Source organism: Rhinatrema bivittatum, chromosome 8 (assembly GCF_901001135.1).
Source record: "Rhinatrema bivittatum chromosome 8, aRhiBiv1.1, whole genome shotgun sequence".
Classification (NCBI taxonomy): Eukaryota; Metazoa; Chordata; class Amphibia; order Gymnophiona; family Rhinatrematidae; genus Rhinatrema; species Rhinatrema bivittatum.
In genome coordinates this window covers 218,543,462-218,565,053 of record NC_042622.1, presented here as the reverse complement: position 1 = coordinate 218,565,053, position 21,592 = coordinate 218,543,462, and the positions used below count along the sequence as shown (strand labels likewise).

At 50.6% G+C, this 21,592-nt stretch overlaps 1 protein-coding gene across 4 annotated transcripts in view; it reads left to right on the top strand.

Moving 5' to 3' along the window:
* Positions 1–21,592, top strand: part of LOC115097458 (cold-inducible RNA-binding protein-like) — an 81,467-nt gene that overhangs the window by 43,067 nt on the left and 16,808 nt on the right. The window contains exons 5-7 of one of the 4 annotated variants that reach the window (XM_029613302.1): positions 5,918–6,002; positions 6,107–6,168; positions 8,533–8,614. In XM_029613302.1, coding sequence (XP_029469162.1) covers positions 5,918–6,002; positions 6,107–6,168; positions 8,533–8,537 — 152 coding nt within the window. In that variant the 3' untranslated portion in view covers positions 8,538–8,614. Of the gene's footprint in view, positions 1–5,917; positions 6,003–6,103; positions 6,169–6,506; positions 7,175–8,532; positions 8,615–21,592 lie in introns of those variants that run through there. The other 3 variants (XM_029613301.1, XM_029613300.1, XM_029613299.1) reach the window with 3 other exon arrangements.

Here is a 21,592-nt window from a genome sequence, read left to right as displayed (position 1 = left end):
CTACAAGTTTTCTGTCTCCATCTGCTGGACAGGAGGCAAAACCCAGCAGTCTGAAGTGATCCGTGGTACTACAGGAATGAAAATTAGCAGAGAAAAACTGCTTTTTACCTATCTTGTTAGTGTAACATAGTAAATGTCCTATGTACTTAAAGTTGGAAAGTCTGCATTCACCTGCCAGGGCATTATGCTCTGAAGGTCAGCAGTTGGCACTATCATTGCTGAAATCTGAGACTTGTGGTAGCCAGTGAATGAGCTTTCTTTGAAGCTTCCCCCAAATTCTCTGGAATTTTCTCCCAGTTGGATTATGATAGAAAAGTGTTGGAGAGCTCTAAAGATTCAGTTTCTTAGTAATTATTTTGTTGAATGTTCCCTGTATGTCCCAGGATCAGTCCAGGACACCTGGGTTGTGACTCATCTCCAGTAGATGGAGACAGAGCAAGATCTGTCGGACTTGGCTACATATAGCCATGTGCCTCACACAGCCCCTCAGTCTTACTCTCTCTCCAGTAGATGGTGCAGGTGCAGTCACAGCCTCTGGCTAGGCCTGGTAGTTAGGCTTAGGTTTCTTTACTTTTTTTTTTTGTAAGTTTAAAAAAAAAAAAGGAAGATAGATTTGGTTGTTGGGGAACAGCAGCAGGAAGATCCTCCGGCTGTCCTGCCTCCCAGGGGGTGTCGGAAGGTTCTGAGGGGACCATCCCCCCTGGTAGAGGCCGCTTCTAGGGTCGAGGACCCGGCTTGCTAGTTGGGGGTGACACCAGGGAGCCCGGTTCACTCACCCCCGCAGGAGCTCAGGACCAAGGACAGCACCAAGTCAGTAAACAGGAAAAAAAAAAGTTTCTTTGTTGCACCGGCTCTCCGTTCCTTCGCAGGGGGGGGGGGGCTGTTTTGGCACAGGTGTCTATTTCTTGATTAATTTTCTCTTTTTTTTGACTCGTGGTCCCGCTGGATGCCTCAAGGCCTGCCGCGCATGCGGCTCGGCCCGCATGCATCTCTCGCGCGACGGGATTTGCTCTGTGTGTGGCCGGCGGTAAGGGACCATCCGGGGCCGGTCCCGGTCTGCACGATCACCGCCGCGTGCAGGGAAGGCTGCAGATGGCGGCATGCCTCCCACGCTCTCCCCGCAACTGGCCCTCCCCTCCCCAGGGGGGCTGACTCACCGGTGGAGGCCAGCGGAAGTGAGTTCTTGGAGTCTGACTCCTCCTTTTCCTTGGACTTTGCGCTTTTATTGCGCAAAGTCCTAAGGTACAAGAGCCCAAGCGCGGAAAGGGAAAATCTCGCGCCAAGGGATCCAGGGGAGGCTCCAGATCCCGGAAGAGAAAATCCGGAGCAGTTTCCAGAACAACCCTCGCGCCCCCTAGGGAAAAGTGTCCCTTGAGAGGCGTGCCGCAGGACACTGATTCGGATTCCTCGTTGCAGGACGGAGATTTGGCCGAAGAGCCCCCGGGGGGGGTGGTGTCGATGGTGCTACGGGGAACGGTTCCTCTCAGCCCGGTACTGGCAAAGGCACACAGGCCGTCGCCAGCAATGTCCCTAAGGTGGTCCATCTATTTCGGAGGGATGAGCTGGGCCCTCTTATACCGGCTATCCTCCAGGAGCTGGGGGTGGAAGCACCTCCGGTGGTATCTCAGCCTGATGCAAACATGGATCCGGTGCTCCTGGGTCTCACCGGACCAGCCGTGGCTTTCCCGTTCCACTTTGCGGCGTCAGATATCTTGTTCCGTGAGTGGGATACGCCAGAACTGGGTCTGAAGGTCAGCAAGGCCATGAATAAGCTTTACCCACTGCCAGAGGATGCCCTGGAGCTTCTCCGGTTGCTGAGGGTGGATGCGGCAGTGTCAGCGGTGACTAAGAGGTTGACAATTCCAGTCACAGGAGCCACGGCCCTCAGGGACATACAAGACAGGAAGCTTGAGCCGCAGCTGAAGAAGATTTGAGGTTTCGGCTTTGGGGGTCCATGCGGCCATCTGTAGTAACTTCGCCATGTGGGCGAGCCTGCGCTGGGCCCAGGTTCTTCAGGCCAATGCTGACCTCTCGGAGGCAGAGGCCACGCAAACAGACCATCTGGAGGCGGCGATAGCTTATAGCGCTGATGCTCTATATGACCTCCTTCGTACTTCAGCCAGATCCATGGTTTCGGCGATTTCAGCGCGGCGTCTCCTTTGGCTTCGCAACTGGGCGGCGGATGGGTCTGCCAAGGCACACCTAGGGGCGCTACCGTTCAAAGGAAAATTGTTGTTTGGCAAAGAGTTAGATGATTTGATGTTGTCCCTCGGGGAAAACAGGGCCTTTAAGCTGCCTGAAGACAGGTTTCGGACTCGATCCTCTTTTCCTAGTAGGTCTAGGTTCCGGGGAAACAGGAAATCTCGGCCCCAGAGGTCCTCTGGTCCCTCCTACCGTGCGGGTTCCGCCCGATCCTCTTCCTGGCCGCAGTCCTTTCGAGGGAAACGGTTCGGTAGACAGGGGGGAGCCCCGGGGGGCTCGGGGTCCAAGACCTCCCAATGAGATACGGCCGGTCCGTCCCTCGCGTCCGCTCCAGTCGCTCGTCCCAAACGTAGGAGCCCAGCTGGAATTGTTCTACAAGGAATGGGCCAAAATAACATCTGATCAGTGGGTCCTCAGCGTGATAAGACGAGGCTACGCGTTAGATTTTGCAAGGACGCCGACAGACAAGTTTCTGGTGTCGCCCTGCAAGTGTCCACGGAAGCACGATGCCGTAGAGGGTACTCTTCGGCACCTGGAAAGCTTAGGGGCAATACTTCCCGTACCTCCTGGTCAACGAGGCGAGGGCCGTTACTCCATTTATTTCATTGTACCAAAGAAGGACGGCACAGCCAATCTTGGATCTGAAAGGGGTAAACAGATGTCTTCGCATTCTCCATTTCAAAAAGGAGATTCGGTCTGTGATCGCCTCGGTCCGCCCGGGCGAGTTTCTGGCATCCCTGGACCTCACGGAAGCGTATCTCCATATCGACATCCAACCGTTTTATCAACGGTTCCTCCAGGTTTTGCATTCTGGGCAGGCACTATCAATTCAGGGCCCTTCCCTTCGGTCTCGCCACGACTCCCCGCACGTTCACGAAGGTAATGGTAGTGGTGGCGACTCAGCTCCGGGAGGGGTTTCTGGTGCACCCCTACTTGGACGATTGGCTGATTCGGGCCAAGTCCGAGACTCTGTGTCGGCAAACGATAGACAGGGTCCTCATCTGTTGTGGTCCCTGGGATGGGTGGTCAATCTCAACAAGTCATCTGGTTCCCACCCAGTCTTTGGAATACCTGGGTGCCCGGTTCGACACCAAGCAGGGCAAGGTGTTTCTTTCCAGGGAGCGGGTGTGCAAGCTTCAGAGTCGGGTACGCCGGTTATTGTCTCTTCGACTTCCGCTGGTTTGCGATTATCTGACTTTTTTGGGTTCTATGGCCTCGACGCTTGCTTTGGTGCCCTGGGCCTTCGCCCACCTGCGTCCGTTGCAATCAGCATTGCTTTCCTGCTGGAAGCCAGTGTCGGAAGAGTTCCATCTACCACTGCCGCTCCCAGCTCAAGTGAGAGTCAGTCTGCGCTGGTGGCTAGAAGCGGATCATTTAAAGTGCGGAGTGTCTCTGCTAGTACCCGACTGGACGGTGGTCACTACAGATGCCAGTCTCTCCGGCTGGGGAGCGGTCTGCCTGGGCAGGTTGGTGGAGGGCCGGTGGTCCTTGGCGCAATCTCAATGGTCTATCAATCGCCTGGAAACCAAAGCGGTAAGCCTGGCGCTGCAGTCCTTTCTCCCGCTGATTCGGGGTCAGGCGGTCCGAGTTGTCGGACAATGCTACCACCGTGGCCTACATCAATCGCCAGGGCGGGACGAGAAGTCCACTGGTGGCAGAGGAGACGCAACGCTTGATGCACTGGGCGGAGCGACATCTCAGCAGCATGCCGGCGTCGACAATGTTCAGGCGGACTTCCTCAGTCGTCATCACCTGGATCCTGACGAATGGGAACTGGCGGAGGACGCCTTTCGTTTCATCAGCGAAAGGTGGGAGACGCCCCACATGGACCTAATGGCCACGTTCCAGAACACGAAGGCCCCACGGTTTTACAGCAGAAGGCAGGAATGAGGGGCCGAGGGTGTCGATGCATTGGTTCTGTCCTGGCCGACAGACGTGTTGCTGTATGTGTTCCTGCCGTGGCCGCTGATAGGCAAGGTGCTTCGGCGCATAGAGCTGCACTTGTCCACAGTGATGATGGTGGCCTGGTTCGCGGACCTCATACAACTTTCGGTGGATGCTCCCCTTCGTCTTCAGGGGTTTGCGGGGCTCCTCCGTCAAGGCCCCGTTTGTTTGGAGGATGCGGATCACTTTTGTCTTGCGGCATGGCTTTTTGAGAGGCAGTGTCTGAAGAGGGTTATTCGGATGCAGTGGTTTCCACGTTGTTGCGGGCCAGGAAGCAGTCCACGTCCTTGGCTTATGTCCGGGTCTGGGCGGTCTTTGACTGGTGTGTAGAGCGCAGCCTGGATCCTATTTCGGCTTCCGTCTCCAATATTCTAACTTTTCTTCAGGCTGGCCTGGCAAAGGTCTCTCGTGTAGTACCCTACGGGTTCAGGTTGCGGCACTTGGATGCCTCAGGGGCAAAGTGCAGGGGGTGTCTCTAGCACTACACCTGGATATAGCGCGTTTTCTTAGAGGGGCTAAGCATTTGCGTCCGCCATTGCGCCATCCTTGTCCGTCCTGGAATCTCAACTGGGTACTTTCCGTCTTGTGCTCGTCGCCTTTTGAGCTAATCAAGCGGTCAACACTCAAGGATCTTACTTTGAAGACGGTGTTCCTTGGCGAGGCGAGTCTCGGAGTTGCAGGCGTTGTCCTGAGGGAACCGTTCCTGAGGATCTCGGATTCAGGGGTGTACTTACGGACGGTTCCTTTCTTACCAAAAGTGGTGTCGCCGTTTCATTTGAATCAATCTATCGAGCTTCCTGCTTTTCCTGTTGCAGACTTGTCGGATCCGAAATCCAGGGATTTACAGAAGCTAGACGTGCAGAGGGTCCTCCTTCGCTACCTGGAAGTCACTAATCCTTTCCAGGTTTCTGATCACCTCTTCGTTCTGTTTTCCGGTCCGAAAAGAGGTGGGGCGGCTTTCCGCACTACGATCGCACGTTGGCTCAAGGAGGCCATTGGCTCGGCTTATGTGGTACGGGGTAAGCCGGTGCCCGTGGGTCTTAGGGCTCTCTCGACACGGTCGCACGCGGCTTCGTGGACAGAGTCCTCGCAAGTCTCGCCTCAGATTTGCAGGGCGGCCACCTGGAAGTCGTTGCACTCTTTCACTAGGCATTACCAGTTGGACGTTCAGGCCATTGATTCTGGGGGTTTCGGAGAGAGGGTGCTCCAAGCGGGACTCTCTGGTTCCCACCCTCGGTAAGATGGCTCTGGTACATCCCAGGTGTCCTGGACTGATCCTGGAACGTACAGGGAAAGGAAAATTAGTTTCTTACCTGATTTTCGTTCCTGTAGTACCAAGGATCAGTCCAGGATCCCACCCATGTTTCTGAAGTAACGGAGAGTCCGCTCGCTATTTGATTGTTCACCTAATCTGACTTCTGGTTTTTCTTGGTTTGCTTCTCCGGTTGAGGAGCCTGGTTCCCATTGGGGTTTTTGAATTGGGACCCTTTGGGGTTTGTTTAGCTTGTTCTACTTTGACATTACATAAGACTGAGGGGCTGTGTGAGGCACGTGGCTATATGTAGCTAAGTCCGACAGATCTTGCTCTGTCTCCATCTACTGGTGCGGAGTCACAACCCAGGTGTCCTGGACTGATTCTTGGTACTACAGGAACGAAAATTATCAGGTAAACTAATTTTCCTTTTTATAAATAATTGTCTGCCATGAACATGTTGGTAATATAGTAGGTTACGAGTTCTGTAAGTAGCTGACTTAATCTCTTTTTCTTTAGGTGGTGGAGACAGAGGGTATGGTGGCAGCAGTAGGTTTGAATCAAGAAGCAGTGGATATGGTGGGTCTAGAGAGTATTATGGAAGGTAATTACATATTAACATACTGTTTCTAATTGCTCCCTAGAGCACCACTATTGCAGTTCTGTTGCTCACCAACTAGGTTCTCAGAAATTTCATTTTCTTAGCAGGAGTCAGGGAAGCTATGGTGATCGCTCAGGAGGTTCCTACAGAGACAGCTATGACAGTTACGGTAAGTTTAAATTTCAGTGGGAATAAGAAATGGGTGGGGATATTTTGTATCCATGTGATCTTATACTGAAGGCTGGGAGTATTTGTATATTAGGTTTGTTACAGTTTCCCACTTACCTGGGAGACTAGCTATAATGCATGTGTAGGATCACCACCTTGCATCTAAGCTGTTTGAGAACCTGCAGGTACTGTGACAATGTGTCATGGATTGGGAGGGGGAAATTTAAGGCACGAAGTGAAATTGCCTCTCAGACAAAAAAAAAACTTAGGGGAGTTGAATGCTGGAACTTGTCACTTTGCTTCAGTGCCTTTACAATTCTGCCTGCTTCTTGTCCTCAGCTACACACGAGTAAAAATCCTTCCTGGCTCAAGATCGTCCTTCCAAAGGCTGTGTTTGTAAAGATTTTTGGAGCTGCGCTGAATCGTTATTGTGTAGTACATCTACTTGTAACTCTTTGTAGTAATTGTTCTAATGTAAAACACAGCCTGACAACTTCTGATATGGCATACATTTTTCAGTTTGGTGTTTTTTAAGGCTTCTGTTCAGTTTGCTTTTTGGAAAGCACTGTATTCATTTTTGTCAGTACCCTTATGAGCCAAGATTTGGTTTCTTTTTTTTAAATTTTTTAACCTGATGTTTGGGCTGATTCAGTCTGAAATAGAAAAAATCTTTAATTGGGTGTTTACTGGAAGCCGAACCAGCTATGAACAAGTTTGTAGCTTTTTGACTTAACATTCCTTTAGCATAGTAAAGTGGACCTGGTGTATGAGAAGCAAGCCCCCTTTCTATCTAAAGAAATGTTACTTAATTGTTCAGGTTGCATAACAAGCTATTTTTACTGTACAATGTAAACACAGAATTAAGACTTGAAAATATTTTTTTGTATTGTCCTTTTTTACTACAAGAAATCAACAATTCATTGATATTGTACACACTGGTTAAGGAATTCCTGTATTCATATTTTCTTTGGCTTCACGGAGCCTATTAAAAGACCGTCTGAAACTAACTTTGCTCCTGGAAATTACATTTTCACTACACAACACAAATGTTCTGACAGGGATGTTTTAGAGGACAGTCAGGTTCTGAGGCTAAGCAAGTCATTACACACTAGTATACCATTTCATGTTTCACATTACATGTCACATTTACCCTAAAGATGGGATATAGACATCCTGCTATAACACTTAAATACAATTTATCAACAGTGCTGCATCAAACATTTGTTTTGTGGGGTGTAGTTCTGGTGGTATGTTATGGGTGATCATGCACCACTCAGATTGCACATTGTTGCAAAGAGTTTTCTGTCCAGTGGTGTTCCAGCATGCAGTTCTTGTTGAAAGAATGTTATCTAGTGACTCAAGACAACACAAGCAGGAGTGTTGAGGATATTTGACATAAAGAGATGGTTACAGGATTGGCCAATCAGTATTGTAAACTGGACAAATGGAATAGGCTTTTAAGGTAGCTTGATATAATAAAATTATGGCTCCTTTCAAGGAAGTACTTAGAAAAGGAGGATATGTTCCCTGATCACCTTTAAATTCTGTGTTACGGATGAACACATTTAGCTTAGCTCAGCCTTTTTATAGCAGATGGTGCAGGAACACTTAGGGCAGGCAGAATGGTCTTGGGTAGTTGGGTTTGTTGATGCCTTAAACTTCTAAGAATCCTCTGCTAGCTTATGGAAACAGCAGTGTCCTTGGCGAAAGAAGTGTTGTGCCTCCAGTGAAACTTCTGAGACGAAAGCTGCTCTTGGCTAGTTCATATGTGGGAATAGTCCTGTAATTCGAGGTAACTCTTTTGCTCATGTCCGCATCCTTCTCTTGAGCTCATTTGAGTCTATTGCGCCAGTGAAATGCTCTTTGACCACGGCAGTATGCAACTTTTCTCATGGCATAAAGAGTACTGACTGACTCTTGCTTTATCATTTTTGTTAGGAATGTTAGTAATGCTTAGTTATGGGTGATACGTGGCTGTGTCATGTTGAAACCCCCCCCCCTACATCCCCAAAAGGTTTATCTAGTGCTTATTTTCTGATTTTCATTATTTGCTGCTACTTCAATATTCTAGTTCTTATTTAGCAATTCTGTAAAACTAGACTCCCCCAAGTGCATTTTAGTTTAATGGCTTTATATAATAAAAGCACTAGCCAAATATATTCTGATCCTGATTAGGATGTGTTGCATAGACTTGTTCAGGGGCAGAGTTGTAAGAAAGCCTTACAGTTTGTCAGATAAACTGCCCATGGACACATCTCTTGCAGATGGGAGGGAGGTACAGATGAAAATTTCTAAGCCGGGGATGTAGGAAATGCTGTGCAAATTATATAATGTTCTGCTTAGTAACATGTATTTCTGTTTTCAGACTGAAGATAAACCAGGATCTTCAGCTTAAATGTTTTGCTGTGCATTGTGACACAAATCTAAAGACCAGACTTTTCATACAGGTAAAAATTCTTGCTGGTATCCTGTCTTTTAGTTTAAAAAAAAATACAAACTTGTATTCACTGTACATACCCAGATCAATCCAGACTCCTGGTTTTTGCCCCCCTCTAGCAGATGGAGACAGAAGTTTACAAACCAAAACTCTGCCTATATCTAGGCTGGTGCCACCTGCAGTCTGGCAGTATTCTTCTGTCTCCTAGCAGGTGGAGGGTGTGCAAAACCTAGTCAGAGCTGAGGCCTAAGTTTTAGGTGGTAGTTAAAAATAAATAAATAAAAATATTCAGGGTAGTTTTAAGGACCACAAACTTGCCTGCTGGTCCGGGTTACACCTCCCAGGGTGTTGCGAGGTCCTGAGGGGACCATCCCCCCCTGGTTTCAGAGGCTGCTGAAGAGTGGGGGATCCTCATTCCAGCAATCTAGCTACACTGGGGGTGACACAGGGGTGCCCGGCTCACTCCCCCCAGTTGGACTTGGACCCGAAGTGACCGGTAACATTGTGTAAAAAAAAAAGGTCTTTAATTTCCCTGTACATACCCAGATCAGTCAGACCATTGGTTGAGCCCCCGTTCCAGCAGGTGGAGACAGACCAGAGTTCTGAGGTTGTCCCATATAAGGACGGAACCCACCCAGAACCATCAGTATTTGTCTCCAGCAGGTGGAACAGCTCACCCTTTGGTTCCCTGTTAGAAGAAACCCAGAGGGCAAGCTTTCTTAGGGACAGGCTCACGCAAGTACCTTTTTAATTTGCTTCTTATATACATTTAAAAAAAAAAAAAGACAGAATTATTTTCTCTGACTGCCTGTGTTAGGGTAGACACTTGTCTCCCTCACTCTTGGGGTTCCTAGGGTGGCTTTGCCCCTTGATATTTATCAGCCTAGGTTCCCTTCCCAGTGACCTGTGTGGGTGATACTGGTGGTGCCAGTCCCTCTCCCCACTTTCTCTGCTGCCATGCCCCAAGATGCCCATTCCTCGGTTGTGCCTTTCAGGGAAGAGTTACATTCCCCTGACTCTGAATAAAATTTACTTTATATTTCTCAGATTTATTTATTCTTACAGTTCTTCCTTTTGTTTAAAAAAAAAAGGCAGCAGTTTTTTTATTTCTGTGGAGAGAGCGGGGGTTCAATCTCCCACCTACCTCCTCTGCTCCCAGCTCAGCTGATTCTCAGTTTCGCGGCTCCCTCGTGCCGCAGCCACTTTGTGTTGCTTGTGGAGAGTCTGCCTCCTGACTCTCCCACGAGGGGGTTTGTTCTAGGTGCCTTTCAGGGGGTGAAGGCTCCTCTCTCGAATCGCCAATAAAACCGCAGGGAAGGACTCCCAGACGTGCTGCCAGGCTGTTTTCATCGCGTGGGAGCGGCAGCCATTTTATAGATTTTTCTGAGCATTCACTTCCTGCTTCTCTGGGAGCAGGGGACTCTATTTCTCAACTTTTTCCACCCAATTTGAGCCCGGTTAGCTCTCGGGGTGCTGGCTCTGACACCCCCCCCCCCCCCACCCCCCCCCCGTAAGCAATTCGGTCCAGGCCCGTTTTTCCTCAGAATTTGTTCTGTTAATGCATGATTCTTACCTGGCCAGTTTAGAGGGAGGTGTTCCCACCCCCCCCCCTTTCCAAACCTCCTAATTTTCCAGTGTCTTCCCCTGACATTGTCCTGGACCCTCAGGGCCCTATTAGGGTTCGTGTAGTCTCGGGAGCTCCCCCTCCCCTGGTGGACCTCCTTTGGACCCTTTTGATGTAGGATGATTCTACTGCCCCCCCTTAGAGGGCAATGATCCCCATGTCCTACGCTTATTTCAGCAGAAGGAGCTGGAGCCTCTTATTACCTTTGTTCTTCAGGAATTGATGCCCCCCCCCCAGATGGTTCTGTGGCGATGACGCCAAACGTGGACCCGGTCCTGGCAGGACTTGGGGCCTTACCGCATACTCTCTTTTCATCCTATGCATCGCTTGCTCCTCAGGGAATGGGAGTCCCCAGAGATGGGTCTTCGCGTTGGAAGAGCTATGGATAAATTATACCCGCTCCCTGAGGACTGCCTGGACTTGTTAAAAATTCCTAAGGTGGGGGGCGCGCTGACGTCACCAGCGGGAATGGCCGCCTAGCTCGAGAGCTCCTGGCTTCCTAAACCTGCGAGCGATCAAACCCACTCTTTCTGCACCCGATATTTCGCAGCTTTTCGCGCAACTCGTCGCCCATTACCCAGAGATGGCAAATCTGAAACCGGGTTGTGATTTAAAGCGTTTTACCTACACGAAACCGGGACCGGGCGAAACGGAGTCTGTGGAGGGCGCGCCGGCGGGCCTTGGCGCCGAAATCGCGGCGGACCACCTGGCTCCCGAAGTAATCTCTGACCTGCCGTCGCGGGCGGAGATGCGGGATTGGTTCATAGGACTGCGGGCGGACATGAAACAGCACAAGGCTGACCTGATGCAGCACATGGACGAGCTGCGTGAGGATTTAGCCGCACTCGGTAACCGCGTGGATGAGCTGGATGTTAAGGTGGAGGGCCATGCTGACACGATCCACAAAATGGCCGACGCGCTTCAGCTGAGTATGAGAGATCAGGCACAACTGGCTGACAAGGTGGAGGACCTCGAGAATCGGTCCCGCCGCAATAACCTGCGCATTCGGGGGGTGCCTGAAGGAGAAAATTTCCTGAACTGTGAGTCCGTGGTGCAAAAAATTTTCCACTATGTTATGCAGGAAAATGGACCTGCGGGGGAGGGGCACGCGGTCGGAGGCCCTAATTTTCGCATTGAGGGTGTGCACAGGACCTTGGGGCCTAAGACGTCTGAAAAACCCTGGGACATTTTGGTATGTCTCTAGTCCTTTAAAGAAAAAGAGCTGTTGTATGCGCGCTCTCGCACACAGCGTGAGTGGGACTGGGAAGGACATAAAATCAGCTTCTTCAACGATCTTGCGGCCTCCACGCTACGCAAGCGTTTTGACTTTCGTCCAATTACTGGCACCCTGCGGGACCGGAACATCAGATATAAATGGACCTTTCCCTTTGGCCTTCAGTTTGAATATCAGGGGGCCGTTTTTCGGGTCCGTACTTTCGAAGAAGCGTCTGAGGTATTTGCAAAGAACCAGCTGCCTGTTCCTTCGGTTACCACGCCCGCTGGGCCGCAACTGCCCAATTTGCCGAAGACACCACGCTGGCAGCGCGTGGGCAATAAACGTAGGCTGGAAAGGCAGGGTCGGACACCGCCGGGAGCATGGAAGGCTCCCACTACTGGCCCTACAGGCTGAGGGGACTGATCATCTCTTCCACTAACACTTGAACTGCAGATACTGGGCGACATGTTCTTTTTCTGCATCATTTACGGGATCTGTAAGCATTGTTGTATTGCATGTGGGTTTGGTCCATATTAGGTGGGCATTACATATATATATTTTGGCCGGGGAGCGACTCTTCTCGCTGGTTGCTAAGACCCCCGCTTTGTTGGAGTTATCCCAATGGGGGATAAACAGGGTTATGGAGGGGGGGGGAGGGGAGGGGCTTCTTTCATCCACGTGCTCTGGGGGTAAAGCTTGGTTCCTTTTATATGCGGGGGTGGCCCGAGATGGAGATGGAGGTCTATTACAGCAGCGTGGTATGCATCCTTCTAAAAGGTATGACAAATGGCGTTAAAGATCTGGTCCCTGAATGTCAAGGGACTTAATACCCCTATGAAGCGTCAGTACCTCCTTAGAGATCTCAGACGCCAAAGCGTAGATATTGCCCTTATTCAGGAGACGCACACCAGGAAGCGCCATGAACACCTGTTGTGCTTTACTGGGTACCCCCATGGTTATTTTGCTTCTAGTACCTCTACTTCTAAATATACGGGGGTGGGTATCCTGGTAGCTCAGTCTGTCATTTTTGAATATAAATCGCATATTGCTGACCCTGAGGGCCGTTATATCTTATTGAAGATGCAGTTGGACGGCCGTATATATAGTATTGTTAGTATGTATGCGCCTAATGTAGATCAACATCTATTTTTTACAAAGATGGAGGATGTACTATCCTCGTATGCAGAGGGTATACTAATCTGGGGGGGGGACCACAACGTAGTGCGGAACCCTAGGTTGGATTCCTCCAACCCCCGTAAGGCAGGGAGCTGGAAAGCTACCGCCTCTTTGAAGGCTATAATGCATGGATGGAGTCTTTTAGACATATGGCGGCAGAGGAACCCCACGGCCAGAACTTATACGTTCTATTCTAACCCTCACAATACCTACTCTCGCCTGGATTTTCTGTTAGTGGATAAGGGGGTTCAGAATCAGGTGCTAGACGTGGATATAGGAGCCATAACATGGTCAGACCATGCTCCGGTATGGCTTAAGATTGGCCTGCGGGACCCAGAACCGGGATGTAGATTTTGGCGACTTAGAGAAGAAGTACTCCGAGACCCAGGACATAGTGAACAACTGGCGGCTCACTTGCGGGATTACCTGTCCCTGAATAGGGGGACGGTGGGAGATGCTGGGATCTATTGGGAGGGGTCCAAGGCGGTTATGAGAGGGCACTTGATAGCACTCTCCTCAGCCTTGCGGAAGCTTAGAGACGCAAGGCGCAATGCTCTTCTAGCTGACATTGCGTTCTTGACACGCGAGTTACCCTCGCCCGCCTTCGGCACAAGCGCACTGAATTACAGTTGCTGGACACGGAGGAGATATCCCATGCTATGCTCCGGGCCAGGCAACGATATTATGAGGGACACAATAAGGCGGGCAGGTTTCTAGCGAGGTTGCTTAAGCAGCATACCTACGCAACTCTAATAGCCAAGATACGGGACAGGGTGGGAACTATATTGACGGCGACTAAGGATATCCGCCGTTGTTTTACTCAGTTCTACACCCAATTATATAAGGCGGACCCTGCCATTACGCCTGCTCAAGTGGATCACTACCTTGAATTGCTTCCCCTACCTACCTTGACTAAATCCCAACAAGCTTACTTAGACTCTCCTATACAGGCTATTGAGATCCAGGCGGCCGTTGGGGACCTTAAGACTGGTAAATCGCCGGGGTTGGATGGTTTCACGGGCAGTTATTATAAAAAGTTTTACTCAAATAGAGGGTCCATTGACTGACTTCTTTAATGGCCTACAGAAGGGAGCCTCCCTGCCCCCTCATTCCAATGTGGCGGGCATTACTGTCATCCCAAAGCCTGGTCGGGATCCCACACAGTGCGGTTCCTATCGCCCTATCTCACTGCTCAACATGGATTTAAAAATTTTGGCAAAAGTGCTGGCCGCTAGGCTTAATACGGTACTCCCTTTATTAGTGCATAGTGACCAGGTTGGTTTCATACCCCGTAGGATGGCCGCTGACAACGTCCGTAAGGTGATTGATGCGATTTGGTTGGCCAACACGGCACAAGCCCCTATGGTACTAATGGCTATTGATGCCGAGAAGGCATTCGACTTGGTACACTGGGATTTTCTGTTTGCCACATTGGAAAAAATGTCTTTTGGCCCGGGGTTCTTGCGCTGGATTCAATGTCTTTATCAGAATCCGGGAGCTAGAGTTAAGGTTAATGGCCAATATGGGGACCTCTTTTTGATCCAACGGGGAACGCGTCAGGGGTGTCCACTTTCACCATTACTGTTCGCATTATTCTTGGAGCCGCTGGCGATTAGGGTGCGTAACTCTCCCTCCATTACTGGGATACCCATGAAGCCCAATCCTATGAAGATTTCCCTATTCGCGGACGACGTCCTCCTCACGCTTACACACCCCCTGGCTTCTATTGCTGGAGTCACGGAGGAGCTGCAGGCTTATAGTGCAGTGTCTGGCTTTAGGGTCAACATGGACAAAACGGAAATTCTAAATATCACCGCCTCCCCGGCGGTCATGGGCGAGCTCGCGCGCTTATACCCCTTTAGGGTAACCCAAAAGGTGTTAAAATATCTAGGGGTTCACCTCGGAGCGCATCCTTCTGAATTATTTGGACTTAACTACACGCCGCTGCTGCGACGGATTAGACAGGATCTCCATCTCTGGGACAGGGGGCAATATTCATGGTTGGGGAGGGTGGCCATTATTAAAATGAATGTTATTCCTCGTTTGTTGTATTTTTTCCAAACCATCCCCATCTTTATTTCTACTGCGATACTCCGCTCCTGGCAGAAAATACTTTTCGATTTCATCTGGCGTAAGCGTCCTCCCCGGGTGTCAAGACGATTGCTGTTTCAGCCTCGAGACCGCGGGGGACTTGGAGTTCCGAATTTACTTTGGCTATATGTTGCTGCCCAACTGAAGGCGATTACCGATGTGCATAGTCGCCGATCTCCTAAACAGTGGGCCGCCTTCGAGGAGCAGGTTCTGGGGGGCATTCCATTGACTGCTCTTATTTGGCAGCCGCGCTCCACCTGGCTTCCGATGGGTCTGAAAACGGCTCTGGACACTATGCTACGTCTCTGGGATCGATGGAAGATGAAACTGGCGGGTGATCGTTATTATTACCATACTACTGGACTCTATAATCATTTACAATTCCCTGCGGGACGCCAGCATGGGGTGTTTCACACCTGGCGGAAGAAAGGGATAACTCGCATCGAACATGTGCTTCAGGGAGGGACTCTGATGACTTGGCCAGAACTGCAGACTCTTTATCGGTTACCTTCTTCCGATTTCCTAGCGGGCAACCAATTGCTCCACTTTCTACGCACCCCCAGAATGATGGATTCCATACGCAGGGGCAAGTCACAGTTTGAACAACTATGTACTGCAGTGGATAAAACTACTGGGATGATCTCTAAGCTCTATGCTCTTCTGGCAGAGCCTGCTGGGACGCCCTTTCCTCATGTGGGACACTGGGAGCGAGACTTGGGCCTGACATTGACTCCAAAAGACTGGTATAATATATATAGGCAGGCACGCCAGTGCTCTGTCTCTGCCCTCTACCAAGAAAATTGTTATAAAATGATTACACGCTGGTACCTTACCCCTCAACTTCTGCATCGGCGATACCCCTCAATGGACGCTCAATGTTGGCGGGGATGTGGCTGTACGGGGACTTTCTTTCACATCTGGTGGCAATGCCCAAAGGTACGGGAATTGTGGATAGCAGTGGCTCACTGGTTGGAGACCCTTCTCGGAGCCTCTGGATTTTACAAAGCCAGTTTTATGCTCCTTCATCACCCGCCTTTGACCCTCCGAAAGAAACACACACATTTTTGTCATCAAGTTTTTATTATAACCAGGTTGGCAATTGCGCAAGCATGGAAATCAGCGGATGTACCTTCGCTGCAAATCATACAACATAAAGTTCATCTTTCTTGTCAGCTGGCGGCGGTTACGGCGGCGCTACATGCGGATGTCTCCAAATTCCAAGCCGCTTGGTCTCCATACCTTCAATGGGAGAAGCAACAAACGGGGTCTTGAGCTGGGTTGACCTTTGAGTTTACCACGTACGCATTGCTGTATATCATTTATGTTCTTTTCTATTGCCTGCTGATCTTACCTCCTTTTCCATTCTTTGATTTTGTATTAGGAATTGGGCTACTGTTGCCTTTTCTTGTGAGCACGTGGATGTTGGATGGGGGGGGGGTTTATGGCACAGATAATGATGCTCTTGAGTTTGCAGCTTTGTATTGTTGTGTTTCATATTTTGTGGTTTTACTGAAACTTCAATAAAATTATCAGTAACAAAAAAAAAAAAATTCCTAAGGTGATTCTTCTGTCACCGCTGTGACAAAGCGCACTACCATTCCAGTAGTGGGCGCTACAGCACTACGGGATGTACAGGACCATAGGCTTGAATTTTATTTGAAACTCATTTTTGAAGTCTTAGCTCTTGGTGTCCGGACGACAATTTGCAGCAGTCTCATGCAGCAGTTACTCAGCACCCAGGACCTCCCGTCTGCAGAGGCTGAGCAAGCTGAACGTTTGGAGGGTGCTATAGCCTATGGTGCGGATGCACTATATGATTTGCTTCGGGTCAAGCTAAAGCTATGGTTTCAGCAGTATCTGCCAGATGTCTTCTCTGGTTATGCAATTGGTCTGCTGATGCTTCTAAGGCTCAGTTCCCTGTACGTACCAGGATCAGTCCAGACTGGAGCCTTTCCCGGAGTTTTCTTTCTGCCCAGCCCAGTGAGAGGAGGGGGCGGATTAATCGGTGGGCCGGTCACTCTCCCTCTCCGCCTCCTGAGAAGTTTAATTCCTCGGAGAAGAAAGTTCAGACGGGTATGCTACACCCTCAGCAGGCTCCAAAGTAAAAAAAAAAAAAAAAAAAAAGAGGAAGGTTTGACTTTTGACGTTTATTCACGGCTGCTGGTGGCAGCGCTACAGGCACTTAAAAAAAAAACCCCCAAAAAAGAGGTGTATATTTTTTCTCTAGCCCACTGCCTGCTTACTCACTGTGGTCTCCGGAAGGGGTGGCTTGTCACCCGGTCCCTTTCGCGCAGTTTTCTCTTTTCAGAGATGCCTAGAGGGACGGTTTGTACTGCGTGTGGAGAGCCGGGTCGCCGGCTCTCCCGCGAGGGACTCTGTTCCCTGTGCCTTCCCGGGGGGGAGGGTCCCTCGCGGAGGACAGCCACGACCGGGATCTCTCTATCTCCGCGGCAGGAGGCACGTTCAGCGTCGGGCAGACCATGGCACACCTCGCCCCCGGTATCGGAGGCGATGGCCATTTTGGGGCAGTCGGCCATTTTAGGTGACCTCTATCACGGGGCAGTTTCATCGAAGGAGGGAGAGGACCTCTCACCCCTGTCTCCACCGGATCTTAGTCCCCATCGGCCCCGCGGTTTATCGGGGCTCATGTCTTTGCCGCCTATGGGAGCCAAGGGAGATACCTTAAAGAGGCCTCATCCTTTTTCCTCGCAATTTGTACTTTTGCTCCACAAGGCTTACCTAGAAGCCGAAGCTGAATGGGAACAGGCTGCTCCTATCCCCAATAAACATGGCAAACCTTCCGCAGCTCCCACTGACCTGGGTTTGGGAAACCCTAATCCAGCCCTCCCCCCTAAGCCTCCGCAGCATGTTGCTATAGCTCCTGTCTCACAGGACATTCCCGCTCCAGTTTCAGATACTGACATGGGGGGTGTGGACCCGGTCGAAGGGGACGACCCTCAAATTCTCCGGTTGTTTCACAAGGAAGAATTGGATCCTTTGATCACTCATGTGCTCCAAGAACTAAGGATCCCGGTACCCCAGATTGAGTCGGATTCCCTGCCGGGTGACTTAGAATTGACCGGGCTCCGCACACCATCGCATGCCTTTCCATTTCATAAGCTGGCTCAGATTATTTACCGAGAATGGGATAATCCGGAGGCCACTCTTAGAGTCAGTCGGGCTATGGATAAACTTTACCCGCTCCCTGCAGATTCATTGGAGTTGCTTAAAGTGCCTAAAGTAGATTCGGCTGTCACAGCTGTTGCTAAACACACTACCATTCCGGTAACGGGAGGTACGGCCCTTAAGGATCTCCAGGATCGGAAATTGGAAACTTTACTGAAGCGAATTTTTGAAGTCTCAGCCTTAGGAGTACGGGCGGCGCTTTGCAGTTGCATGGTACAACAGGCTACCCTTCGCTGGGTACAACAGATGTTAATGTCACAAGATCTACCTCCGGAGGAGGCAGAGCAGGCAAACCGCATGGAATCTGCGGTAGCTTTTGCTGCAGATGCCTTCTATGATCTGCTCCGCACTTCGGCCCGCTCCATGGCTTCCGCAGTATCGGCAAGAAGACTACTTTGGCTACGTCACTGGGCTGCCGACTCGTCTTCTAAAGCGCAACTCTGTTTTCCCTTTCGCGGTAAACTGTTATTTGGGGACGAGTTGGAGCAATTCGTTCTCTAGGGGAGAACAAGGTATTCAAGTTACCAGAGGACAGGCCTAGGTCTTTTCGGTCTTCGGGCAGCTTCCGCAGTCGGTTTCGCGGCCAGTGCCAATTTCGCTCGGGTAGAGGCTCCTCCTCTTATGCTACTAGACAAGCTACTACACGTTCTCAAGCATGGACTCCTTCCTTTCGTGGTAGACGGCCAGCGCGTACAACAGCGTCACATTCCCTTGCCGCCGCTAAAACGGCTCAATGAAGGGACGCTGGCTCATCCCTCTGTTCCGAAGGTAGGGGGACGTCTCTTTCACTTTCGAGAGGAATGGGCCAGAATTACTACCGACCAGTGGGTTCTCGACATCATACATTACGGCTACGCTTTGGAGTTTGCACGGCCCCTGTGCGACCTGTTTCTCATTTCTCCCAGCGGTTCTCCAGCAAAACAGGTGATTGCACAGACAATAACTCTGTTACAAGCGCTGGGAGCTATAGTACCAGTACCACCTGCCGAGCAAAGAACAGGTCGCTATTCCATTTACTTCATCGTCCCAAAGAAGGAAGGCACATTCAGACGATACTGGATCTGAAGCAGGTCAACAGGGCGTTACGGATACCGCGATTTTGGATGGAAACCCTGCGTTCCGTTATCGCAGCAGTCCACAGAGGCGAATATTTGGCTTCATTGGATCTCACAGAGGCTTACCTGCATATAGGAATTCAGGAGTTCCATCAAAGGTTCCTCCGCTTTATGATCATGGGATCCCATTTCCAGTTTTGTGCTCTTCCGTTCCGCCTCACGACAGCTCCGAGTTTTCACCAAGGTCATGGTGGTAGCCGCGAGTCTCCAGAAAGAAAGTGTACTCGTACATCCGTATTTGGACGACTGGCTCATCCGAGCAAAATCACTGCATCTCTGCGAGGAAGCAGTGCAGAAGGTGCTTCTCCGGCTCAACTCTCTGGGTTGGGTCGTCAATCACTCCAAGAGTTGGCTGCTTCCCACCCAGAGATTGGAGTTTCTGGGAGCATTGTTAGATACCGGTTTGGGCAAGGTTTTCCTTCCTCAGGCACGGATGGAGCGCTTGCAAGCTCATGTTCGCCGTCTATTAGCTCTCCCCCTGCCGGTGGCGTGGGATTATTTACAAGTTCTTGGATATATGGCATCCACTCTGGATTTGGTTCCGTGGGCTTTTGCGCATATGCAGCCTCTACAAGGGGCGCTCCTATCCCGCTGGGATCCCAAGTCGGAAGATTTTCAGGTGCCTTTACCGCTCCTAGGCCCGGCCAGGACCAGCCTGCAATGGTGGTTGAATCCAGTCCATCTGCTCCAGGGTGTCGATTTGGAGCCCCCTCAATGGATCATTGTCACGACAGATGCCAGTCTGACGGGTTGGGGGGCGGTATGTCAATCTCAGTCCACTCAGGGGCGTTGGACACTTCCGCAAACCAAGTGGTCTATAAATCGTTTGGAAACCAGAGCGGTTCGCCTGGCGCTACAACACTTTCTCCCTTTGATTTGAGAACAAGCAGTACGGGTCCTGTCCGACAATGCGACCACAGTAGCTTACATAAATCGGCAAGGCGGAACGAAGTCAACTAGTAGCCTCAGCCAACCGATTGATGGTTTGGGCGGAAAAGCACCTGTCTCGTCTTGCAGCGTCGCACATCCCCGGAGTCGACAACATTCAAGCGGACTACCTCAGCTGACAACAGCTAGATCCGGGAGAGTGGGAGCTATCTCCCGAGGCACTCAGACTCAGCATCCAAAGGTGGGGAACTCCACGATTGGACCTCATGGCGACACATTTGAATGCCAAAGCGGCTCGCTTCAGTCGCAGGCGAGAATACGGGTCGGAAGGTGTAGATGCTCTAGTTCTTCCCTGGCCCGCTCACGTTCTCCTCTACGTGTTCCCCCCCGTGGCCGTTAGTGGGGAAAATATTGCGACGGATCGAATCACACGTGGGGCGGTCGTTCTCGTGGCTCCGGAGTGGCCAAGGAGACCATGGTTCGCCAACCTGGCAGTGGACGGCCCCTTGCGTCTGTCATCTGCCTCGTCTGTTACGGCAGGGTCCAGTATTTTTCGACCAGGCCGATCGCTTTTGTCTAGCGGCTTGGCTTTTGAGAGGCGGCAATTGAGAGGGGTTATTCGGATTCGGTCATTACTACTCTTCTGCAGGCTCGCAAGCCTTCTACCTCAGTTGCCTATGTCAGAGTATGGAAAGTATTCGACTCTTGGTGCCGGGACTTGAATGTGCCGCCGCGACAGGCTACAGTGTCTCATATTCTAGCATTCTTGCAGGAGGGCCTAAAGAAGGGTTTATCCTATAATTCCCTCCGTGTGCAGGTGGCGGCCTTAGGCTGTTACCGTGGTAAGCTTGAGGGAGTTTCCATCGCCATGCACCCTGACGTAGCACGGTTTTTAAAGGGAGTTAAACATTTGTGACCGCCGGTACGGGCTATCTGTCCCTCTTGGAGCCTCAATTTGGTTCTCCGTGGTCTTTGTACTTCTCTGTTCGAACCATTGCGAAGGTCTACCCTCAAGGATCTCACTCTCAAAGCGTTTTTTCTCGTCTCTATTTGTTCGGCTAGGCGAATATCGGAGCTTCAGGCGTTGTCTTGCAGAGAGCCTTTTCTCCGTATTTCTGATTCGGGGGTTTCGCTCCGTACTGTTCCTTCCTTCTTGCCGAAGGTAGTTTCAGCTTTTCACGTCAATCAAACGATAGATCTACCAGCTTTTGCAATGGACGACAGGGATACGTCTAGGCAACCGGAACTTCGAAAGTTGGATGTTCGCAGGGCGCTGTTGCGTTATTTGGAAATTACCAACCCTTTTCGGCTGTCTGACCATCTTTTTGTATTGTGGAATGGTTCAAAAAAGGGAGCTAAAGCTTCTAAGGCTACGATAGCTCGCTGGTTGAAGAAGACTATTGCTTCTACATACATTTGTCGGTCGCGCTGTTCCGGAGGGTCTCAAAGCCCATTCTCTGCGCTCTCAAGCGGCGTCTTGGGCGGAGAGTGATTTTCTCTCACCTCAAGAGATTTGCCGGGCGGCTACTTGGAAATCATTGCACACTTTTGCTAGACATTACTGATTTGGACGTGCACGCTCCGCTGGACTCCTTTGGCAGCGGGGTGCTTTGCGCGGGACTGTCTGTCCCACCCCATTTAGGGCAGCTTGGGTACTTCCCAACAGTCTGGACTGATCCTGGTACGTACAGG